Source organism: Thamnophis sirtalis, unplaced genomic scaffold, assembly GCF_051295495.1.
Source record: "Thamnophis sirtalis isolate CommonGarterSnake01/CBP01778 unplaced genomic scaffold, rThaSir2_p1.2 scaffold_14, whole genome shotgun sequence".
Classification (NCBI taxonomy): Eukaryota; Metazoa; Chordata; class Lepidosauria; order Squamata; family Natricidae; genus Thamnophis; species Thamnophis sirtalis.
Genome location: NW_028261394.1, coordinates 16,782,154 through 16,807,463, shown reverse-complemented (window position 1 = coordinate 16,807,463; position 25,310 = coordinate 16,782,154). Strand labels below are relative to the sequence as shown.

The window sequence follows — 25,310 nt, the reverse complement described above, 5'->3', positions numbered from 1 at the left end:
AGAGCTGAAAACCTTGAGATGGCTGGTCCTTTGTGCTCTCTGAGCTTGGTGGTTTTCTTGCAGATGTTTCATTACCCAAAGTAATGAGAGGAAGAGAGAGAAGGAGGAAGAAGAAAAAGAGAAGGAAGGAAGGAAGGAGAAGGAGAAGAAAGGACGGGAGAGGAGTGGAGAGGAGGAAAGGAAAGGAAGAAACTGTGGCATCCTTTGTGCTCTCTGAGGTTGGTGGTTTCCTGCCAGACGTTTCATTACCAAACTAGGTAACATCTTCAGTGCTTGGTGATGGTGTCACCTAGTCTGGTAATGAAACATCTGCAAGAAAGCCACCAAGCTCAGAGGGGAACCAAGGAGTCGACAAGGTCAACTCTGAGCTACAAATATTCTCTTCTATCAGAACCTTGAGGTTAGGCACTGGACAATAACACCAAAGCACAGTGCAAGGACTCATGAAAATTTCTCCGTTGGAGCAGAGGTCCTTCCCAATCGTAACAATGGCCTGATAAAGATCTCAGCTTGGCCTCAAAGGATCCAGGGATTCAAATCACTATAGAGGTCATCCTTAACTTATGACCACAATTCAGCCCAAACCTCCTGTTGCTAAGTGAAACATTTGCTAACTTGAGTATCACTCCGATTTCATGACTTCTCTCACCACAGTTGTTAAGTTAGTCACGTGGTTGCAAAGTGAATCAGGCTGCCCCTTTAACTATGGTGTCAGAAAGTCACCAAAGGTGACCCCGTATAACTGAGGTACTGCGACCATCATGTCAATTGCCAACCCCCCAAATTCTGATTAAATGGGGATGCTGAAATGGTGTGAAAAACAGTTGGAGGTCATTTTGTAACTTCAAAGAGTCACTAAACCAAAGGTTGCAATTGAAAGGGCCCCTGTGTTTCAGGCATAAGCAGTCTAATTAACGGTAGTCCTTATGACCAGTTATTCAAAGACTGTTCAAAGTTATGACCAACCCCCCAAAAAGGGACTAATGATGACCTAGATTCAAAATCCCAATCATTGGCCCCCTTATGTGGTCATGTGACCAAACCTAGGCTGCTTGGCAATGCAGAATATAATAGAACAACAGAGTTGGAAGGGACCTTGGAGGCTTTCTAGTCCAACCCCCTTCTAAGGCAGAAAATCCTATACTATTTCAGATAAATGGTTATTCAATCTCTTCTTAAAAACTTCCAGTATTGGGGCATTCACAACTCCTGGAGACAAGTTGTTCCACTGATTAATTGCTCTGATTATCAGGAAATTTCTCCTTAGTTCTAAGTTGCTTCTCTCCTTCATTAGTTTCCACCCATTGCTTCTTGTCCTGCCCTCAGGTGCTTTGGAGAATATCTTGACTTCCTCTTCTTTGTGGCAACCCCTGAGATATTGGAACACTGCCATCATGTCTCACCTGGTCCTTCTTTTCATCAAACTAGACATACCCAGTTCCTGCAACCGTCCATCAGATGTTTTAGCCTCCAATCCCCTAATCATCCTGGTTGCTCTTCTCTGCACTCTTTCTAGAGTCTCAACATCTTTTTTACATTGTGGCGACCAAAACTGGATGCAGGATTCATCCAGTCACAGTTGCTTTTATTTGCAGTGTCCCACAATGTTTTTTTCCCCAAAGAATGACACTTACTTTCAATTTTGAGGCAAAATCTTGTCCATAGCAAACCATTTGTTCTTTTATTGACTACAGTATTCGCTTAAGGACCATGGCAAGCACTTTACAACTGTTATGTTATCTTAACAACTGTCACAAAAGAAGTTATAAAATCAGGTCGGTTACGTGACATGACTGACCCGTTTTAAGACTGTTACAACATATGATCATAACGGGCAAGCTCCATTACAGTTGTTATATCAAGGACTATTTGTAAGGCTACTATTCTGTTTTATAGGATTAATGATTAATTTGGCAGCAAGGAGAATCCTGTGAGCCTCACTTATTAATTATATTTGGGCAACCACATTTTTCTGGTTGATAGGTGATATCTAAAATAAAGTAAATATAGTACCGATTAAATGAGCCTGCAGGGGCTTCATATGAAGTCATAAGAGAGAGGTCACAATTGTATGATCAAAGCCTCCCCCCAACACTGTACATATGTTGAAGTTATGTATATGCAAAGCACAAGGGAGTGGGTTTTTGATTGTGCAGTCACAACTGCACAACTGCCATCTTGAAACTTTTCACCCACACCTCACTGGATATCCCTACGAAGTGTGAGCGAAAAGCTTATGTCTGCATTCCACTGGATAGATAATTTATCAATCTGGCCGTACAATCTAGTATAACATAACAACAGCATAACACAGTGTAGAAAAATGGACCAACTGTATATGTGGGTTCAAATGGAAATTAAGTATGCGATGTGAGTGTTGGGAAAATCTTTCGCCTTTCAAATTAGGACAACGAAAACATCTCTTTAAATTCAGAAACAATTTTCACTAAACATGCAAACACTGGCAATTTCATAATTCATCCTTGATCGAGTAATTGCTTGAGAAGATATTAAATTATATTATTTGCTTCCATTTCAAGAGCAGTATAACTCTTCTAATGACCTATCTCTCCTCACTGCAAGCTTGAACTAATCTCACAATGAATATGGCAATTATTGGAGATGGGAAAGGAATCCAGCAGACTACACTTGATTATATTTAAAAGCAGAAAGCAATATTCATATTTAACCGGTGGCAGCTTATCTTAGTTAAAATTATCCTTTGTAAGGGGCTCAAAATTAGACCAATAAATTTCATGCTGTTTGGGTAAATGACATCCCTCATCCCCTCAAACACCTGAGCATCGTAGGTGTCTCTGTTTAAAGGAGCTACTCAAGGGGTTTTTAATACTGTTGCATATTTGCTTCCTCTGATTTTTCAGTAAACACTTTCAATCTATTAAACATTTCCACAAGTGTATTCAGTTGCTTACCTTTGAGCCTCGCTCATTAAAAATAATTTCAACATCTAAGATTTTACCAAATTGCTGCAAAGAAACAGAAAAATTGCATGAGCATTGATTAAAAAAAAACATCACGAGAATCATTTAAATTTGTATGGAAGGCAGATTTCTTCATTTTAAGCAATGTTTACCAAGGGAAACTAACTGAATACTAAAAGACTTGCATGTTTATGCACACTTTTAAAGGAAGGCACAATTGGCATCAATATTGCCTTCCTTAAGTCCCAGGTAAAATATCTGTTTTGGCCATTTTTATAATTGGGATTGTTTTATTAAAGCCATTGGAGCCTTCTACATAACACAATTCATATATTTTGTTGTTGAATTTTTAATTCCATCTTATTTGAAACTTTTTTTACACATTCTGAAAAAAGCCCTACTATCATAAACTGAAGGGCTACCTGTTGCATATTTTAAATTATTTACTTCATCCCCTCTTCCAGTTTCCCATGAAAACATTTTAACATCCATATCGAACCCCGCAAAAGAGCATAACACCCATATTTTTTATCTTCTTGTGACACTGTAGGTAAACATCAATTTCTATTGTTTTCTTTTAGATTTTTGCCAAGAGCAATATTTAGTTTATACACTTATTTCTCTGATACATTTAAATATGTATGTTTCCATAGTTTTCCATTCTTCGTGCTTCCCTACATTCCTTCTCTTTAATTAAAAGCAAAATAACATAATAACAAGTTAATCAAGACATTAAAATAATTAAAACAGCACCTGGATGACAGAGGTAAGATTAATTAATAAGCCTCATTGCAGTATAAATAAAAAAAGTTGGCATCATTTACAGATTGTGAGCTGCAACTGGTTTGAAGGATGTCCTCTAAAATGTGAATGAGCTCAAGGCAAAAGCTACATTTGGTTTGATTAACATTTATTTTAAATGAAAGTTAAATAGGATTCAATACATTAATAGAGCTATATTTCCCATCTGTCACATTGCAGTTTCTTCAGGAGACGGGATCTGTGGGGTATATTCTCTTATAGGAAATCTTTGTCCCTAAAGCTGCAAATTGTAGATCCTTGCAAAGGAAGACTGTGTGTTAAATTTGGAGTTAGGCAGATGTGTCTCTCACAAACTGATAGATAACAAACTCATGGCTGGCTCAGTGAGGATTTTGCAGGAGATCAATGTTTTTATTTTATTTATTTATTTAGTTTGTCAAACATGTAAAAGATAACAGGTATAAGCATAAACATGGACTTGAACAGAGGAAATGGGTACAAATTAATGGGAACAGTAGGATAGGGGATGTTAGGCATGCTGGTACGCTTATGCACGTCCCCTTTACAGACCTCTTAGGAATGGGGTGAGGTCCAGGGTAGACAATTTGAGGTTGAAGCTGTGGGGGGTTTGATGATGTAGCAATGGAGTCAAGTAGAGCATTCTAGGCGTTGACCCCTCTGTTGCTGAAGTATTTTTTTTTCAATCGAGTTTAGAGCGGTTTACCTTGAGTTTGTATCTATTGTGTGCCTGTGTATTATTGAGGTTGAAGCTGAAGTAGTCGTTGACAGGTAGGACATTGTAGCAGACAATTTTGTGTACTATGCTTAGGTCAGACCTTAGTCAGCGTAGTTCTAGGTTGTCTAAGCCTAAAATTTCAAGCCTGGTGCCATAAGGGATTCTATTGTGAGCAGAGGAGTGGAGGACTCTTCACGTGCACCTGAAATACCTCTGGACTTGCTTGACTGAATTAATGTCCGATATACAGTGTGGATTCCCAGCAGAGGAGTTCTATTCAAGAATTGGTTTTTATATTAAAATTGGTTTATACATTCAAGAATTGGTTTTTCAGCAACTTCAAGATGTATGAATTTCATTTGCCAAAATTCCCAAGCCAGCTGAAGTCCACACATCTGAAAGTTGTTGAGAAACACTGCAATAGATGAATAATTTGTGACAGAGCTTTCTGCGAAGATTTACAGATTCCCACGTCAAAAAAGCTATTTAATTTTGTGAAACAAGTTGACTTTCCAGATTGGATGACTGATTTGAACTGTCAGATCAAAAGGGTCGCCTCCAAATACCCCTGAATATTGTGTGGCTTTTGTCAAATTGAATGAACTTGTTCGAGTCAGATTGATTTGACAATCCAGACTGAAAATTAGGAACTGAGTTCATTCCAAGTTGATCGAGTCAAACAGACAATTTGCAGTTGATCTAACTGCAACACTCCTCATTTATGGCTTCTGAAGCTACAGTTACTCTCTCTTCAATCATTGCAACCTGTGTTTTCTCTGCTACCCAATGAATCTGTAGAATATTTGGTGCTCTTTCAATAAAGATTCAATAATTTTGGGAAGCCATAGCAGGAGCTGAAGGGCCCAATCTTAGAAAGAACATATTAATTGCTATGTTTTTCTGTTGGTGAAGATCAGACTCTTATTTTGCAGAGTTTTGCCAAAAACAATATTTAATTTTGTTGTTGTTGTTAGTTGCGAAGTCATGTTCAACCCATCGCAACCCCATGGACAACGCTCTCCCAGGCCTTCCTGTCCTCTACCATCCTCTGGAATCCATTTAAGCTCACACCGACTGCTTCCATGACTCCATCCAGCCACCTCATTCTCTGTCGTCCCTTCTTCTTTTGCCCTCAGTCTTTCCAAGCATGAAGCTCTTCTCCAGGAAGTCCTTCCTTCTCATTAGGTGGACAAAGTATTTTAATTTCTTCTTCAGGATCTGGCCTTCTAAAGAGCAGTTGGGGTTGATCTCCTCTAGGACTGACCAGTTGGATCACCTTGTGGTCCAAGGGACTCGCAGGAGTCTTCTCCAGCACCATAGTTTTAGTGAGTCTTATTTCTCAGATATTGTCCTCTGTTGTCTTTTTGGTCACAGACAAGATGTCCCATTTCTCCAGGTAGATCTCAAAATAGTAAAATGAAAAGGCAAAACTGAGCTAGTACACTTAAACTAGGCAATCATTAGAGTAACTGGGCATTCTAAGAAGACAGGGGCCACTAAGTAAGTCAGATACTGGTAGGAAATAGATCAACAAAGATGAATAATTGATTTTTTAAAAAAAATAATTTTCACAGAACTGGCAACTCCCAAAAATTCCTGCTGTAGTCCTCTCCTTTCTCCAAGAAATTCTCTGATCCCAAATCAAAGATGCATTGGTTTTTTTTCTACTTCTCTTTTCTGGAGAGCATAACTTCTTCTAGATGTGCAGTGGAGAAGAGAAGAGAAGATGGGCTTATTTTTGTTCTTGTTCAAGTGTTGGGGTGGTGCACCTGTCACACACATGTCCTTGCCCCTGCTTGAATGGTGTGGCAAAAAAGACCATGTACGTTATTTGGAGCATTTTTTGGGTTTATACATGATTGTGTAACCACCTGATATTCCAAGGGGCACCTCTGATTGTCACTTTGTAGTAACAGAACAGGGAATAGTTTCAGATCATGCATGCTTATTTCTTTTCAACATTGCTTTTCCCTTCAGAAGAGCTAAGGATTGTTTAACTTTTTATGACCGTGTATGTATGTGAAAAAGAGAGTCTGCACTTAGCTCCTTGTGTGTGTGTGATAACAGACACAATTCATCCACATTGTTTTACAGTAACAGAATAACAGAGTTGGAAGGGACCTTAGGTGTCTTCTAGTGCAACCCCCTGCTCAAGCAGGAGTCCCTAGACTATTCCAGACAAGGAGCTGTCCTTGTCTTCTTGGAGCACCCACAACCTCTGAAGGCAACTTCTCTTCCACCACTTAATTGTTCCTGCTGTCAGGAAGTTTCTTCTTAGTTCTAGGTTACTTCTCTCCTTGGTTAGTTTCCATCCATTGCTTCTTGGCCTGCCTTCAGATGCTTTGGAGAATAGGTTGACCCCTCTGCTTTGTGACACTTCCTCAAGCATTGGAAGACTGCTATCATGTCACCCCTTGTTCTTCTTTTCTTTAAACATATGGTTAAACATACATACCAGTGGTGGGATTCAGCCGGCTCGCACCTATTCGGGAGAACCGGTTGTTAACTTTCCAAGCAGTTCGGAGAACCGGTTGTTGGAAATCTCATTTTGTGTTTTTTTTACACTTTGCAGGGATAATCATGTAAGGAAGGCAGGAAGGAAACATTCTGGTGTTGTTTCTAGCCTAATCTTTATTGCCCTGCTTGCAGAAACTGCCTCTCCGATTAACCTTTATTACACTGTAACAGCTAAGGTGAAACGCCCATCAACCTGAGTGACATTGAGTTGGTCATGCCCACCCAGTCACATGACCACTGAGCCAAGCCTACCCAGCTGGTCATTAGGGCAGAGAACCAGTTGTTAAATTATTTGAATCCCATCACTGATACATACCCAGTTCCTACAGCCGTTCTTCATATGTTTTAGTCTCCAGTCCCCTAATCATCTTTGTTGCTCTTCTCTGGAGAGCAGAGAAGTCTTTCTAGAGTCTCAACATCTTTTTTATAATATGGTGACCAAAACTTGATGCAATATTCCAGGTGTGGTCTTATTAAGGTTTTATAAAGTGGTACTAATACTTTTGGAATGATTTGGTTTTGGTTTTCTTCCCCAAGAATCATAATTGGGCCCCAAAGAGGAAATGAAAAATTCAACACTGCTTAAATTTATTAAATGGTGTGGGGAGGGGGGTTGTGAAGGTGCATTCAATCTGTCAGAATGTGTTGAATCAGTAGAGCTGGTCTTTCAGCCTTTTCCATGAAACTAGTAAACATCGGGTAGATTTATTTATTAATGCAACCCAAAATTCTCCAAGCAATTCCCAAGGGCAGAATTTTCTTTTCAGCAACAGAAAGCGCTGCTTACTAGTACTGAAAAAAAATGCTTTTGGGTGCCTTTTACCCGTAACAACTAGTAGATTGCAGAAAAAGGCAGAAAGATCTGTAGAACAAAAAATGGACCTTGGCAGAGATAAAGCTGGTAATTTTTCGCACAAATAAACAAAAGTGGATTTTCCACATTCAACTCAGGAAAGCTTTATGGGCATTCTCTTGCCTTTTGAAAGAGTTTCCAAAGCAACTAATGTGCCTTGAAATACATTGAAGAGACTCACGCAAAGGTAAATCCTAAGGCATGAGAAAACGGGGAAATCATCTTTTAAGAAGAATAGTTCGTTTTCCTAAATGAGCAGTGTAATTGCGGCAGAACAGAACAGAACAGAATAATAGAATTGGAAGGGACCTTGAAGGTCTCCTAGTCCTACCCCCTCCTCAAGCAGGAAACTCTATACCCATGATGGGGAACCTATGGCACATGTGCCCCAGGTGGCATGTGGAACTATCTCTGAGGGTAGGTGAGCCACTGCCCTAGGTCAGTTGCAGCGCACATGCCTGTGCTGGCTGACTGGTTTTCGTCCTTTGAAGGGCTTCCAGAGTGCCGGGGAAAGCTGATTTGCCCTCCCCAGGTTTCGGGAAAGTCTCCGAAGCCTCGGGAGGGCAAAAAACAGGACTACTGGGCCTACCAGAAGTTTGGAAATGGGCCATTTCCAGTTTCTGGAGGGCCTCCGGGGGGGGGGGGGGAGGCTGTTTTCACCCTCCCCAAGCTTCAGGAGGGTGGGGGGGGGTTGTGCAGGCATGCGTTGCAACAGGGGGTCATGCATGCATGTGCGGGGGGTGGAGCAGTGGGGGTCATGCACTCATGCGCAGGGGATTGAATTATGGGTCTCGGCACGTGCGCATATGCTTTTGGTACCGGAGCCAAAAAAGGTTAGCTATCACTGCCCTGTACCATTCCATACAAAATGTTACTTTTCCCCCCTCACACAGTCACTGGGTTTTTCCTATTAAATGTTACCCAGTTTTAGCAATTGTCTTTTTTCTTAATCTGGAGCCTAGAGGTGGCGCTCTCACCTCACAATCAAGAGGTTGTGAGTTCGATCCTAGGCAGAGGTAGATGTAGGGTCTCTTGCTTGGGCAGGGGGTTGGACTAGATGACCTGCAAGGTCCCTTCCAACTCTGTTAATCTGTTAATTATGAGATTAGATTAATATGTCCTCCTGTTCAGATGTATGCAGCTCTGCTTCCATCTAAGAGAGGGTCGATCTAGTCCCCGAGGCAGCAGAAGGCAGGACAAGAAGCAACGGGTGGAAACTAATCAAGGAGAGAAGCAACTTAGAACTAAGAACTGAAAGAGGTTTTTCAGGAGCTAAATGAAAAAGAATTAATTTTTTCTGAGCTACATCAAGTTTATATCATACTCTCCTCACGGGATGAGAGTTATGATGTTTTTGTGTCTTTTCTTGAAGTCCTAGTCTAGTAAATTTAGGTACCATCTTTGAGCTCTTCCCCTTATGAGATACACAGATTCAGCTTCAATGGAATTATATAAATCTATACATATATAAATGACTCTGTGTGTGTGTGTGTGTGTGTGTGTGTGTGTGTGTGTGTGTGTGTGTGTGTGTTCCAGAATAACTTTGGAACACCTCGAACAATTTCATCCAAACTTGGTACACAGATGACTTACTCTCTGGAAAAAAATACTGTGGGGGTAAGACACCCCTAACACCCCTGGGCAGATGTTCTGTTAAGATAAAGCCTGTTTTGCCTTAAAATGGTTTCTACTGTGTTTCCCCAAAAATACAACCTGTCCTGAAACTGAAGCCACATTTTTCGCGTGGGGAAAATATAAGCCCACCCCTGAAAATAAACCCCCTGGACAACCCCCCCCCCTCCAGCCAGGCAGAGCACCGCTCACCAACATAGTGATATCCTGAAGGTGCCAAGCTGCAGGATCCAGGGGAGGGGGGAGAAAGGCACTCACATTGCTTGCCACCTTTGGGATACCGCTAGGTTGGGGAGTGGTGTTCTGCCTGGCCGGAGGGGGGAATTGTTCAGCTCTCCCTGCAGCCGCCACAGCCGCCACCACATTCCAAGCATAAAGTCTTTTCCGGTTCCAAACTCCCAAACTCGGCTGCTGAGTCTTCCAGCAGCGGCCGCTCTAGAAGTGTGCTCTATGGTTGTGGGCTGGCTGCTGGAAGACTCTGTAAGAGAGTCTTCTGGACAGAGAGTCTTCCGGTAGCCAGCCCACAACCATAGAGCGCACTCCTAGAGCGGCCACTGCTGGAAGACTCAGCAGCCGAGTTTGGGAGTTTGGAACTGGAGAAGACGTTATGCTTGGAGCGCGGTGGTGGTTGTTGCAAGGAGAGCTGAGCCCGGACATGTTGAGGCTAGGAGGCATGCCTGTTGGGGGTGGAACAGGCACTCGTGCAACCCCCTTCTCCAGCCCAGCAGAGTTCCATGCACTGACCTAGGGGGTATCCCTAATGTGCCAAGCCGCGGGAGCTGGGGAGCGGGCAGAGCACCACGTGGCTTGGCCCCTTAGGGATACCCCCTAGGTCAGTGAATGGCACTCTGCCTGGCTGGAGAGGGGGTTTGCCAGGCGGTTGCTCGTGAGCTTGGTCACCTCATGGCTGCTTCGCCCCTGAGGCTGTGCCCGGCTCTTCAGGAGCCAGTTCACACGGGAGCAGCTGCCCGGCAACCCCAAAACAATAAGCCCTCCTCTATAATAAGCCCAAGACCATATTTTATAAGTAAAAAGAAAATAAGACCCTGTCATATTTTCAGGAAAACACGGTACTGTACTGCCATAAGATGGCTTCTACTGTACTGCCATAAAATGGCTTGTACTGAACAGCGCAGTGGAGTTGCCATGGTAACAGCTTCACAGTATTCCACAAAGGGGCTCCCTCTGGAAAGGGGGAAAATCCAACATTATAAATTACATTTGGTCCAGACATTTTCCCCCTATAAATAAATACTCAGGCAACACCAGGTTATCGGCTAGTTAACAATAATAGCAACAGCAACAACATTGTGGTTTGAGAGACTTCCTCTCCTTGAACATCTATCTACATCAGATCTGGTTAGGAGTTGCATCTACTATGGACTTTCATTTGATGGGACACAGGAGATGTTTTTCTGCCATGATACCCATCTTTTGAAAAAAAAAATCATAATTAGAACTTAGATTTGCACCTAAATCAAATCAAATCAAATCTTTATTGCAGTCTTTAGGACAAGTTCGAAGAGTTGGCTCGGCAGTTGTGCCTGGGGCTTCAGCAGTAGTGGCGAGCCTTAGCAACAGCTACATTAAATAATATTCACGGGTTGACTGGGATTATATGTTATTGAATTTTTAATCACGGTTTTGGGAGTTGCATGTTGTTTTGTTTATTTTTTTACGGTTACTGTTGTTTTTTTAATTGCTGTGAGCCAACTAGAGTCACACTGGCCAGATGGACGGCTACACAAATGTAGTAAATAAACAAACAAACCACAACTCTTTGAGAAAGAAGCACTTCAGAATATGGGTTTGGCTCCAGTATGCTGCTGTCAAAGGGATATATTTAAAATGTTAAAGGTAAAGGTTCCCCTTGCACATATGTGCTAGTCGTTCCCAACTCCAGGGGGGTGCTCATTTCCTTTGAAGGCTGAAGAGCCAGTGCTGTCTGAAGACATCTTGGTGGTCACGAGGCCGGCATGACTCAATGCCAAAGGTTCACCGAACGCTGTCACCTTTCCACCAAAGGTGGTTCCTATTTTACTACTTGTATTTTTACATCCTTTCGAACTGCTAAGTTGGCAGAAGCTGGGACAAGTAACGGGAGCTCACTCCGTTACGCGGTACTAGGGATTCGAATTGCCAACCTTTCTGATTGATCAGAGTCTTAGCCACTGAGCCACCACGTCCCTCAAATTTAAATGTTACCCTTCCGATAATGTTAACAAACTCACTACAAGCATTTTAATTGAACTGCAAATTATTTCCTTTTACATGGTAAAAGGAACCCATTAATAATATGATGTCTTCCTTCATTTAAAATGCAATTAGTTAATTAATTAAGATAAATTAGTCTTAAATGGTGGGCTAGCCTTAGTTTCAAGAGAAAGTATATCAACATTTTTGTTCCCTTTGTCCATCTCTGTGAGAGAAAGGCTTAAAAGGCAAGTTGCATATTCATCTTAAAAGAGGGAATGGAATAATTAGTTTATTTTTAATTGCAGTAAAGAAGATTTGGAAGTCTGCTCTTATATTTCTTTTTTTTAAAAAATCTGTAGTGTTTCTTTCAGGTTTTTTTTTCCTGTCATCTGTACTTGCATTTTTACATGCTTTCAAACTGCTAAGTTGGCAGAAGCAGGGACAAGTAACAGGAGCTCACTCAGTTATGTGGCGCTAGGGATTCGAACCACTGAACTGCTGACCTTTCTGATCGACAAGCTCAGCATCATATCCAGTGAGCCACCCTGTCCCTTTAGCTACAAGGAAATGCGATAGCAGTCTTCCAATACATGAAGGGAGGTGACAAGGAAGAGGATGTGGATTTATTCTCCACAGCTTTGTAAGGTGAGAAGAACCATTGGGTGAAGAGTCACGGAGAGAGATTCAAACTTGAAATAAGAAGGAATATCCTGATGACGAGAGAACTGTGAAACAGTGGAACAGCCTGCCACTTGGACTCATAGTTATTGCATCAATTGAAATTTTCAAGAACGAATAGGCAGCCATTTGTTTGAAATGCTGTGAGGATTCTTGCATTTGGGAAGAATTGGGACCAGATGCCAGTAGGTGCCTTCAGTAGGTGCCTTCCAACTCCATGGTTCAAAGAAAAACCAACCCTTGGACTGCATTCTTTCTGCTCTTGTATTTCCTGATGGACATATACAATGTCCATGTTTCAGCACCTACATTCCACCTTTCAATTTGATACCGGAAAGCTTCCGCATTGTATGGTCATATTTCTTCAGCACAGTTGACCTTCCTTTGAAACATCAGGCATTTTGCAAGAAGTATTTGCTACTCTCCTTCTCAGTTAGCCAAGGTAACTCGAGGCCATCCTGCTAGAGTCTTGGAATTCATGTTCATGACAGCCTGTGGCTCTACATTTGCTGTCTTCCGTGCTACCAGAATTTGGAAACTGGCTTCCAACAATTTCCAGAAGAGCTACAGGAAAGTCCTTGTCAGTTGAACCTCAGCTCGGTGGGGTTTGTGTCAAATGGACCCTTCATCAACCTCAGGACTAAAAGGTCTGGCAGAAGCTAATAATACAGATTTTATGACACAAACTGTTAAAGAGGTTATGAAATCCAGTTTATTCATCTAAAAGCATCTCCATGTGTCTATAAACTGTATTAAATGTCATACGTTATAATATAATGTTCTTTTCCTTTCTTTTCCTTTCTTTTCCTTCCTTTTCCTTTTGTTTTCTGCAGACCAGGGGTGGGTTTCGACCGGTTCGCACCGGTCCCTGCGATCCGGTTGGTCGCCGAACCCGGAAGTAAGTAACTTCCGGGAACGGCGAAGCCCCCCCCCCCCGCGCCCGCGCGCGCCCGCACACCCGCGCCCGCTCCTTACCCGGTTTTTACGAATTTTGCGCTTCCACGCATGCGCAGAACGCATACAGCGCCTGCGCGATCCTCCAGGAACAGCTGGAGCATCACGCAGATGCTAGTATGCATGCGTGCACCGTGTGCGTGCGCGAGGACGCCGCGTGCGTGCGCGAGGACGCCGCCGGCCTCGTTCCAACCGAACCGGTTGGAACGGGGTGAGAAACCCACCCCTGCTGCAGACCAACACAGGTGTGGAATAGCAAAAGGAAGTAAGCTAAGTACCGTATTTTTCGGACTATAAGACACACCGGAGAATAAGATGCACCAAGATTTTGAAGAGATTATTTTTTTAAAAAAAGGTTTTGCCCTCCCCAGCACCCAGGAGCACTCTGCAGGCCTTCCAAACCCTCTGCACATCCTGTTTTTTATGAAAAACGGGGCATGCAGAGAATTTGGGAGGCCTGCAGAGTGCTCCTGGGGAGGGCAAAAATGTGATGCCTGTGGAGTTTGGGAGGCAAACGATGTGGTGTGCAGGGGGATTGGGAGGCCTGTAGAGTGCTCTTGCAAAAATGAGCAAAAAACAGCCCATTTTTCATGAAAATGGGTCTGGGTTTTTTTTGCAAAAAATGGGACATGCAGAGAGTTTGGAAGTCCTGCAGAGTGCTCCTGGGGGCTGGGGAGGGCAAAATCACTCCTGTTTTTGTGAAAAACAGGCCCTTTTACACTCAGTTTTGCCCTCCCCATCCCCCAGGAGCACTCTACAGGCCTCCCAAACCCTCTGCGGATCCATTTTTGCGAAAAATGGGATGCGCGGGGTGGGGTTTCAGGAGGCCAAACATGGCTGTATTCAGTGTATAAGACGCACCCAGATTATCACCCTCTTTCTGGGATGAAAGAGGTGCATCTTATACTCCCAAAAATACGGTGAATTGCACAATTCAGCATCAAAATGAGGCTGCCCAGCTAAGTCCTAGCAGCTGAAGAAGACATAATTTGTTAAGGAGATGGCATAGTGTTTGTCCTCTACATTTCCCCCCAAGGTTTGGATGACTTTGACTTCAGCTTTTCAGAAAAGTTAAAAATTCTGACTCTTCCCCCAGGCATCGGGGCCAGGAATTTGGTCAGCCTCACCGCCATGCTTGAATGAGAAAGTGTGTTATTTGTGGGTCTTGTCACGTTGAATAATGTTTAGATAAACTGTTCTCCAAAACATTTTTCCTAGATTGGTTTTCAATGAGTTTCTGAGAATGAGATGGGCAGTTGAATACATACATACATACATACATACATACATACATACATACATACATACATACATACATACATACTGAACTTAAATAAGGAATAAAAGCAAGAGTAAGAAGAGTGTTGTAAGGAAACCATTGCTTACCCCAAACATTTGTCTGAGGTCTGGGTCCCGAAATCTGAAGGGAATATTTGAAACATGCAGCCGTTTGGGCTGTGATTTGTTCTCTGTGTTTTCAGAAGATTGTGTCTGTTGCTGACCATCAGTCTGTGCTGCATCGTCCGTCTGCTAAAAGAATTCGAGAGACAGAGAGGAGAGAAAGTTAATCAAGCGATCGGAATCTATTTTGCACTGAGACTTTTCTGTTCCCTTCCAAAACCACAGTGCAGTTTTTTGGGGGAAAGGTGCTTAACAACAATGGCGGAAGAAACGAACAGCCTGCAAAGAATCACAGCATCGCCAAAAGCAAAGTGAAATCAGTTGCGTCTAGATTGGGATCTCCCGTTGGTTCATGTCTTGAGATGTGGGATCTGTCAAACTTCTCCCATGGTGCTGCCTTTGAATTACTACTCAGATACTGTATGTCTGCTTGAAAGGTTTTGCAATTTGCCCAGAAAAACTTTGCAGAGTAAGATGTGTGACATACAAGTTTAATAAATAAATAAGTAAGACTAGTTCAATATGTCAGCATTCCAAGTAATGTAACCATAGAAAGCAGAACTCTGAGGCAGGCACATTCCTCAAAGAACAATTTTATTGGATGCATCATATTGGCACAACTGGTGAAAGCCAACTCTGAACGTCCCCACAGCTCTTGCCTAACTAAAAAGTAAAAGTTTCCTCTTTCCTTCAAGTCACTGGTCATGCTGCCCAATCAAGGTGCTAGCCTGTTGCTTGGTTACTTCACTCCTTCTCTGGCCAGCCACCTGAGAGAATGTCCTTGGTTCCAACAGGACAACTTTATTGTTTTGGCTACAAAACCCCATCTAACTATTTTCCCCCCTCCCTAAATCCTTTTCTGCTTTGTGACAACTCTGAAGCCTTCAAGATGGCCTCAGCCAGGTTCCATTCAGGGTTGACACATTTATTACAGGTAGTCCTCAATGTACAACAATTCTTTCAGCGACCAAAGTTGCAACAGCACTGAAAAAAGTGACGTATGACCAACTGTCACACTGAAGACCGTTGCAGCATCCCAACAATAATGTCCTCAGAATTTCAGATATTTGGCACCTGACTCATATTTGTGATGGTTGCAGTGTCCTGGGGTGGTCATGATCCCCTTTTGCAACCATTTGACAAGTCAATGGAGGACTCAGATTCACTTAACAACCGTGTTACTCATTTAGCAACTGCAGAGATTCACTGCACAACATCTGTAAAGAAAGGTCGTAATATGGGACAAAATTCCCTTAATCAGTGTCTCAATTAGCAGCAGAAATGTTGGACTCAATTGTGGTCACAAGTCAAGGAGTACCTGTATTCTATGTCCAAGAATGTGTTCTGTATCTATATCAGTCTTTCTCAAATTGCTGTCTGCTAGAAGTATTGGGATTAATAGGGATTTTTTTTTCTGCCTGTGTGATTTTAGCGGTGTGTGTATTATTATTTTGGCAAATAAATGATGATCTCATTGACTTTCACACCTATCACAGCCTGTGGGAAGTCAGGGATACATATCACAATGCTTATTTGGTAATTATTTTACAAAACAGGCTGGATTGTTTGTTTTATTTATTTGTTTTATTTATTTATTTGTTTTATTTATTTATAGGCCGCCCTTTTCCCTGAGGGGACTCAGGGCGGCTTACAATCAAAAAAGGAAGGGGAGTGTAGGACAATACGAAAAAAGAAATGTGCACAAAGTAAATTAGACAATAAAACTCAACATTCACTCAGCATTCGGGAGGGGCGAAATAAGATTATCCCCAGGCCTGACGGGTTAGCCAGTTCTTGAGGGCTGTGCGGAAGGCCTGGACGGTGGTGAGGGTACGAATCTCCACGGGGAGATTGTTCCATAGTGTCGGAGCCGCAACAGAGAAGGCTCTCCTCCGAGTAGTCGCCAGTCGGCACTGACTGGCGGATGGAATACGGAGGAGGCCAACTCTATGAGATCTGATGGGACGCAGGGAGGTAATTGGCAGAAGGCGGTCTCTCAAATAGCCAGATCCACTACCATGGAGCGCTTTATAGGTGGTGAGTAGGACCTTGAAGTGCACCCGGAGACCAACAGGTAGCCAGTGCAGCTCACGGAGGATCGGTGTTATGTGGGCGAACCGTGGTGCGCCCACGATCACTCGCGCGGCCGCATTCTGGACTAGCTGTAGTCTTCGGATGCTCTTCAAGGGCAGCCCCATGTAGAGCACATTACAGTATTCCAGCCTAGAGATCACAAGGGCTCGAGTGACTGTTGTGAGGGCCTCCCGATTCAGGTAGGGCCGCAACTGGCGCACCAGGCGAACCTGGGCAAATGCCCCCCTGGTCACAGCTGAGAGATGGTGGTCAAAAGTTAGCTGTGAATCCAGGAGGACTCCCAAGTTGCGGGCCCTTTCTGAGGGGTTTAAATTTTGTCCCCCCAGCCTGAGTGATGGTATGGTGGTCAAATTTTTGGGAGGGAAACACAACAGCCACTCGGTCTTGTCTGGGTTGAGTATCAGCTTGTTTGCTCTCATCCAGTCTTTAACGGCTTCCAGTCCCCGGTTCATCACGTCCACCGCTTCATTGAGTTGGCACGGGGCGGACAGATACAACTGTGTATCGTCCGCATATTGGTGATATTTTATCCCGTGCCTTCGGATGATCTCGCCCAGCGGTTTCATGTAAATGTTAAATAGTAGGGGGGATAGGACCGACCCCTGCGGCACCCCATAAGTTAGGGGCCTCAGGGACGATCTCTGCCCCCCCACTAACACCGACTGCGACCTGTCCGAGAGATAGGAGGAGAACCACTGCAAGACAGTGCCGCCCACCCCTATCTCCCGCAGTCGTCGCAGAAGGATACCATGGTCGATGGTATCGAAAGCCGCTGAGAGGTCCAGGAGAACTAGGATGGAAGCATGGCCTCCATCCCTAGCTCTCCAGAGATCATCAGTCAATGCGACCAAAGCGGTTTCTGTGCTGTAACCGGGTCTGAAGCCAGACTGGAAGGGGTCAAGATAGTTAGCTTCCTCCAAGGTACGCTGAAGCTGGAGAGCCACCACCTTCTCAACAACCTTCCCTACAAAGGGGAGGTTGGAGACTGGACGATAGTTATTAAGAACAGCTGGATCCAGAGACGGCTTCTTCAGGAGGGGTCTTACCACCGCTGTCTTAAGCGCGGTGGGAAAGTACCCCTCCCGAAGAGAAGCGGTAACAACCGCCTGGATCCAGCCTCGTGTCACCTCACTGCTGTTGGCAACCAGCCAGGAGGGACACGGGTCCAGTATGCAGGTGGAGGTACTCACAGCTCGCATAGCCTTGTCCACATCCCCAGAGGCAACTTCCTGAAACTCAACCCAGAGATGGTTTGCCAAGTTTTCTCCTTGTGTCTCGGCTGGATCTACTGGGGTGGAGTCCAGGTCCGCTCGAAACCGGGCAACTTTGTCCGCCAAGAACTGGACATACTCCTCAGCCTTACCCTGTAAGGAGTCCCCCGTCTCCCTCCTATTTAGGAGGGAGCGGGTTATCCTAAACAGGGCGGCTGGGCGGGACTCGGCGGACGCTACCAAGGAGGCAATGTATGTTCTTTTTGTTGTTCTTAAGGTCCGAATATACTCCTTGGTGCATGCTGTCAAAAGTGCCCGTTTCGACTCGGACCTATCGGACCTCCACGAGTGCTCTAGGCGTCTCCTCCGGCGCTTTACCTCCCGGAGCTCCTCAGTAAACCAAGGAGGCCTCCGGGGGCCGCTGACCCGGAGGGGCCGTAGCGGCGCAATCCGGTCTAGAGACTCCGAAGCTGCCGAGTGCCAGGCAGCGACGAGGGTCTCCGCCGAACTGTGGGCGAGGGTATCAGGAATAACCCCAAGCTCCGTCTGGAACCTAACAGGATCCATCAGTCGCTTGGGGCGGAACCAGCTGGTCGGTTCCTCCTCCCTACGGTGGGGGTTTGGCCTCCGGAAGTCTAGCCTCAGTAGGTAGTGGTCTGACCACGACAGGGGTATGATCTCATTACCCCTCAGACCAAGATCGTAACTCCACTGCTCCGAGAGGAATACGAGGTCAAGCGTGTGACCCGCTAAGTGAGTTGGGCCTCGAATTACTTGAGTCAAGCCCATGGCTGTCATGGAAGCCATGAACTCCTGCGCTCCATCAGAGTGTTCACCGAGCGAAGGCAAGTTAAAGTCCCCCAGAACTATAAGTCTAGGGAACTCAACCGCTAGCTCGGCTACTGACTCGAGGAGCGAGGGGAGGGCTGCTGCAACGTAGTTGGGAGGCAGGTACGTAAGCAGCAAACCCACTTGACCCTTGAGGTCCAACTTCACTAGCAGGGACTCACACCCGACAAGCTCCGGAGCAGGGATCCTACGAGGTACTAAAGACTCCCGGACTACAATAGCCACACCGCCACCCCTTCCCTGGGCTCTCGGCTGGTGTAGCACCTGAAATCCGGCTGGGCACATCTCGACGAGGGGGACTCCTCCCTCAGGGCCCAGCCATGTTTCAGTAATACATGCCAGGTCTGCGCCCTCATCAGTTATCAAGTCCCGGATGAGGGGGGCCTTATGAACAACAGACCTGGCATTTAGCGACAGCAGCCTGAGACCAGGGTCCTGAACACCCGCGCCATCTGACCTTGGAGTGGGACTCCTAGGGCCGGAAGGAGGGATCTCTATGACACAGCGAGCCCTCCTTCCCCGATGATGGCCTGCCCTAAAGTCCCCGCCATATCTGCCTCTCCCTGTCATGACCGCAATGCTCCGACCCTCACCCGTGGTTGTGGTCCCCCCAACCACCCCCATGACCCCCGCATACCCCGGCAGGTCCTCCGAATCAGTCATACCCAAACTCTCACTCAAACAATCCTCACGAAATAATTAAAACACAAAGTTACAACAGTAATAGTAATAAAAGTGAGATCATTCATATCATCCCATGCAATCCCATGCACTCAACATACCTATTTAAAATAAAATTAGAAGGTTGCGCAGGTTCGCAAAGTCCGTACTAGATGGTATACAGAGGGGGAGGATAACGTTTCCCCTCTCTAGTAAAGCTGAAAAAAAGTCCCAAATGTCTAAGAGAGTAATGTGAAATTAAAAGGTGCTAGCCAGGAAAGCATTATGCGCATACAAGGGTGAATATTTGCATGTGGGTTTCTAACCATTTTCTGCAGAAATTCACTAAGAACTAATCTCAACTTTTAAGGATCACCTAATTTTCACTGGATGCTTAGAAAGCAACAGAAAAGAGGATACCAAAAGTCCTGCTTCATGACTGGGAATCTCTTTGCAGCAGTAAAATAACACAAACGTTGTTTTGTGAATGGGTTTTATATGAGGTTTTAACCTGGTTTGTGTTTTTATGGGGTGGTTTCAAAATTTGAGTACCAAGGTAAGAAAGTCCAGCATAAAATTGTTTTTTATGTTAATAAAAAGGTACAACATCATGCTTTCACTTCTTAATTGTTCTTTTCAGTCTTGCCCAAAGATTTTTTTTTCTGAATCATTTTGAAACATCCAAATGGATTGGGTTAGAGCCCAGTATCTACCAGAAAACTAAGATAATTTTAATCAGTATAATTTAAGGGAACTCCATAGCAGGAACAGCCAAGGGGAATACGACATCATCTATCTCCAGTCTACAACACAGTCCTTTCAGCAAGAAGGCTCCACACCTCTTTGCACTACTCAGGTGACCCTAAGAATGCAGATAAACCTCCAAGTGCTCTACAACTCTCTAAAGAATGTAAATGACCAGCTGTCTGCAAGGAGTATAAATAGCAATATTTATAGCAATAGCAGTAGACTTATATACCGCTTCATAGGGCTTTCAGCCCTCTCTAAGCGGTTTACAGAGTCAGCATATTGCCCCCAACAACAATCTGGGTCCTCATTTTACCCACCTCGGAAGGATGGAAGGCTGAGTCAACCCTGAGCCGGTGAGATTTGAACCGCTGAACTGCTGATCTAGCAGTAGCCTGCAGTGCTGCATTTAACCACTGCGCCACCTTGGCTCCTGATATCACTTATATATTGCTTCACAGTGCTTTACAGCCCTCTCTAAACAGTTTACAGTCAGCCTTTCACCCTCAACAATCTGAGTCCTCACGTGGGAAGGATGGAAGGCTGAGTCAACCTTGAGCCTGGTGAGATTCAAATTGCCAAATTGCAGGCAGCTGGCAGTCAGCAGAAGTAGCCTGCAGTACTGCACCCTAACCACTGCGACACCGCAGCTAAATCCTTCAATTCCCCACTATCCAGTTAGTGCTGAAGAAGCTTCGTGGATGAGAAGTGAAACGTCTTCAAAGAAAAAACAGAAAGTCCAGTTTCCTCTTGAAAAAAGCAACTTTGGGACAATTGAATGTCTGAGAATCTCTATAGATGGCCATAAGTGTATAAAATGGTCATAAGTCAATTTTTTCAGTGCTGTTTTAACTGTAAGTTGTCACTAAATGAACTGTTGTAAGTTAAGGACTACCTGTATATAAAAACCAAGAATGTTCTTGACTATGTTGGTTAGGGAATTCTGGGAGTTGTAGGTGAGTAGAGTAGAGTAGAATAGAATAGAATCAGGAATAGAATAGAATAGAATAGAATAACTTTACTGACTTTGAATGTATACTAATTGGCATGTATTAAAATGAAATTTCCTTCCATACAGCTCTCAAAGGGTCACTACCTCCAAAGCGTATGTTCATCCATGTTCATCCATATTCATACATAACCACGTACGAACATGACAAAATAAATAAATACAAAATTATTCATATACTCACATATCTTATCTGACACAGAGAAACAACAAAATCTAGTCTGAATATATGCATGTACATGGCAAGAGAAACAAATTTTGGGAGTTTACAAGACATATGGCATAAGGAACAAAGCCATTACAGAATCTGGTAGTTCTGCTACAAATACTTCAAAACCTCCTCCCAGTGGGGAGCAACAGAAACAGCAACGTGAAGTGGTTGTGTGGGGTCTCTAACAAGACTTCAAGCTTTAAGTGTTTATAAGTAGTAATCTGAATAACAGGAAGCAAGCTTCCTATGATCTTCTCCACTGTCCTCACCACTCTCTGTAGGGTCAGTCTACACATTTTAAAGTTGCCAAGGTTGAACAACACTCCCTCATGCTATTCCATTCATCCATTGTGCAACAATGGTTGACAAATGGTGAACCAAACCTCAGCAAAGTGCCATCTTTCAATCTCCCCTTGTGATTGCTCAAAAAAAAAAAATGCACATGCCCTTCACAAAATAATATCAAACAAATTGTACCTCTGTTAATAGAATCAAGATTTTCTTCACTCATACTACATCACTTGCTGCCAAGAATACGTGAGCAAGGAAGTGCCTCGTAACACAACCAAGAAATGCTTTGCTAGATGTATTTGGAGGGTAACATTTATTTATGTAATGAACATGCATACGCACACGCGCACACACACACAGACAAACACCTTATTGCTAAAGACACAAAGATTATTTTGAAACGCTAAACATGCCCCATGTGCGAGTAAGATGGCTGCCTGAGCTTCTCGCTCGGGCTTGAAGAGAGACGAATCTTGAAAAAAAATCGAGTCTCTGCTGTAGCCAGACTACTGAAGGGCGAAGTCTGGGCAAGAGGATATCGAGAGGGTGCTGGAAGAACGAGTACCTGGAGAAATACTGCTCGGACGGCTCTGGGCGGCGCAGCGGTGTTGAGCGGTGCTGAGCGGCTTGCGGGCAGCCTTCCCCCCCCCACGGACGGCACGGGCGGCGGTTTCCAGCTGATGGATCGCCGCGGCTTGCCTTTGTTCTTGTGAGACGCTGCTGAGCCGCTGGGACGTGCAGTCTCCCCCTCTCCTCCTGTGGACGGTGGTCTCCAGCTGGCAGCAGTTCCAGCGCCACATTTGGATCGCTGCGGCCCTGTCTTTGTCTGCGTGGTGCCATTGGGCCATTGAGCGGGGCGCCCCCCCTCCACCGTGGACGCAGTTTTCAGCCTTGGATCCGGATTGCCATGGCCCTATTTTGTTTTACAAGGTGCTGCTGAGCCGCTGGGTGTGCTGCCTCCCAGGGGGGTTGGTGAGTTTGATGCTGGGGTGTTGTGGGTCTGAGGGTCAGGCTTTTGCCATTACCGCTGCCGACCCAAACGCACCCCCCCTTTCCATCGCAACTCTTTTGTTTCCGTGTATTATCACTGCTGCGGACCGACTGTTGAAATCCCAGCTTATTAACTATCACGGCCGGCCTCTCGGCTCCTGTTGCTGTTGCCGCTGCTATCCGTGGTTGCTTTAGGAGTCCCACTTTCAGACGCCTGACTGTCTTCGCCTTCCGACCATCCCCGCCCCTGCCTTCGTCCTCAGGACCAACATTCTGGACTGAGCTGGGATACTTGAATCCACCTCTGGCCTCACTGAGAGTCCCATATACTATTCTGCATACTATTCTGCGCCTCAATCTTTGCAGAAAGAGAAAGCAAGGGACGAACAGGACATGGGCAGGGAGCCTGCTCAGCACCTCCCCCCCAACTGACATTAACCCTCCAGCCACTTCAAACTTTTGGGCCTTGCACTTTTTGCTGGACTCTGCAGAGGAGAAGATTAAGAACACTAAGACTTCCTCTCTTGCGCAGTGCGCAAAATATTTTTTAGGAATGCGGTGTGAATGGTATGTCGGATTGATGACTGTACCCACTTTTTTAACTTTATTACTGTTGTATTTTTTGTGTTTTGATTGCCTTATGTGGGGAATGCATGGATGAGTGGCTGTATTTGTGTGAGAGGATGACTGATTCGAAGGGCCTGTCGGGAAACGCGGGGGCTATAGGGGTGGGCGGAGGGACCATGGACACGGGAGCAGGCCGGAGCATTATGGTCTTAACAGGGAGGGGCAGATATGGCGGGGACTTTAGGACTGGCCATTACCAGGGAAGGAGGGTTCACTGCGTTACAGAGATCCCTCCTTCCGGCCCTATGAGTCCCACTCCAAGGCCAGATGGTGCGAGTAATCAGGACCCTGGTCTCAGGCTGCTGTCGCTAAATGCCAGGTCTGTAGTTCACAAGGCTCCCCTTGTCCGGGTCTTAATCTTAGACGAGAGGGCAGACCTGGCATGTATTACTGAAACCTGGCTGGGCCCAGAGGGAGGAGTCCCCCTCGTAGAGATGTGCCCAGAGGGTTTTCAGGTGCTTCATCAGCCGCGATCCCAGGGAAAGGGGTGGGGGTGTGGCTATTGTTATCCGAGAGTCTCTAGTACCTGATAGGATCCCTGCTCCGGAGCTTGTCGGGTGTGAGTCCTTGCTGGTGAAGTTGGACCTCAAGGGTCAAGTGGGCTTGCTGTTAACGTACTTGCCTCCCAACAGTGTTGCAGCAGCCCTCCCCTCGTTCCTCGAGTCAGTAGCTGAGCTGGCAATTGAGTTTCCCAGGCTTATGGTTCTGAGGGATTTCAATCTGCCTTCGCTCGGTGAACACTCTGATGGAGCGCAGGAGTTCATGGCTTCCATGACAGCCATGGGCTTGACCCAAGTAATTCAGGGCCCGACTCACTCGGCGGGTCACATGCTCGACCTCGTATTTCTCTCGGAGCAGTGGAGTTGTGATCTTGGTTTGAGGGGTAGCGAGATCTTACCTCTGTCATGGTCGGACCACTACCTACTGAGGCTTGACTTTCGGAGACCAAACCCCCACTGTAGGAAGGAGGAACCGATTAGGTGGTTCCACCCCAGGAGACTTATGGACCCTTTGGGCTTTCAGACGGAGCTTGGTGTTGTTCCTGATACCCTCGCCCGCAGTCCGGCGGAGACTCTGGTTGCTGCTTGGAATTCAGCAGCGGCAGGGGCTCTTAACCGGATTGCGCCTTTACGGCCGATCCGAAGCAGTGGATCCAGAAGGGCTCCTTGGTTTACTGAGGAACTCCGGGAGATGAAGTGCCGAAAGAGACGCCTAGAGCAACAATGGAGATCCAGTAAGTCTGAGTCAGACCGAGCGCTTTTAACATCCAGCATCAGAGCCTATCTTCGGGCAATTAGGATGACCAAAAGAACACACATTGCCTCTCTGATTGCTTCCGCTGAGTCGCGCCCAGCCACCCTGTTCAGGATAACCCGTTCCCTCCTAAATAGGAGGGATACGAGCGATCCTTTGCAGGGCAGAGCTGAGGATTACGTCCAATTCCTCGCGGATAAAGTTGCTCGGCTTCGGACGGACCTGGACTCCAATTGCGCAGAGCCAGCCGAGGCACCAGGGGAGAATCTGGAAGGACATCACTGGATTGATTTCTAAGCTGTTACCCCTGAGGACGTGGACAAGGCCATTGAAGCTGTAAGTGCCTCCACATGTGTACTGGACCCGTGCCCCTCCTGGCTGGTCACTAACAGCAGGGAGGTGACACGGGGCTGGATCCAGGCGGTTATTACCGCCTCCCTTCAGGAGGGGTTCTTTCCCCCCGCTCTAAAGGCGGCGGTGGTGAGACCCCTTCTGAAGAAGCCATCGTTGGATCCAGCCGTCTTAAACAACTATCGTCCAGTCTCCAACCTCCCCTTTGTGGGGAAGGTTGTTGAGAAAGTGGTAGCCTTTCAGCTCCGGTGGTCCTTGGAGGAAACCGATTATCTAAATCCCTTCCAGTCGGGATTTAGGCCTGGCTACAGCACGGAAACCGCTTGGTCGCATTGATTGATGATC

At 45.4% G+C, this 25,310-nt stretch overlaps 1 protein-coding gene across 4 annotated transcripts in view; it reads right to left on the bottom strand.

Moving 5' to 3' along the window:
• The window catches only part of RBFOX1 (RNA binding fox-1 homolog 1), a 722,992-nt gene that overhangs the window by 176,696 nt on the left and 520,986 nt on the right, over window positions 1-25,310 (bottom strand). For all 4 annotated transcript variants that reach the window (XM_087729108.1, XM_087729106.1, XM_087729107.1 and 1 more), the window contains exons 3-4: window positions 14,657-14,800; window positions 2,934-2,987 (exon numbers count right to left, since the gene is read on the bottom strand). In XM_087729108.1, the coding sequence (XP_087585234.1) occupies window positions 2,934-2,987; window positions 14,657-14,800 (198 nt within the window). The remainder of the gene's footprint in view (window positions 1-2,933; window positions 2,988-14,656; window positions 14,801-25,310) is intronic.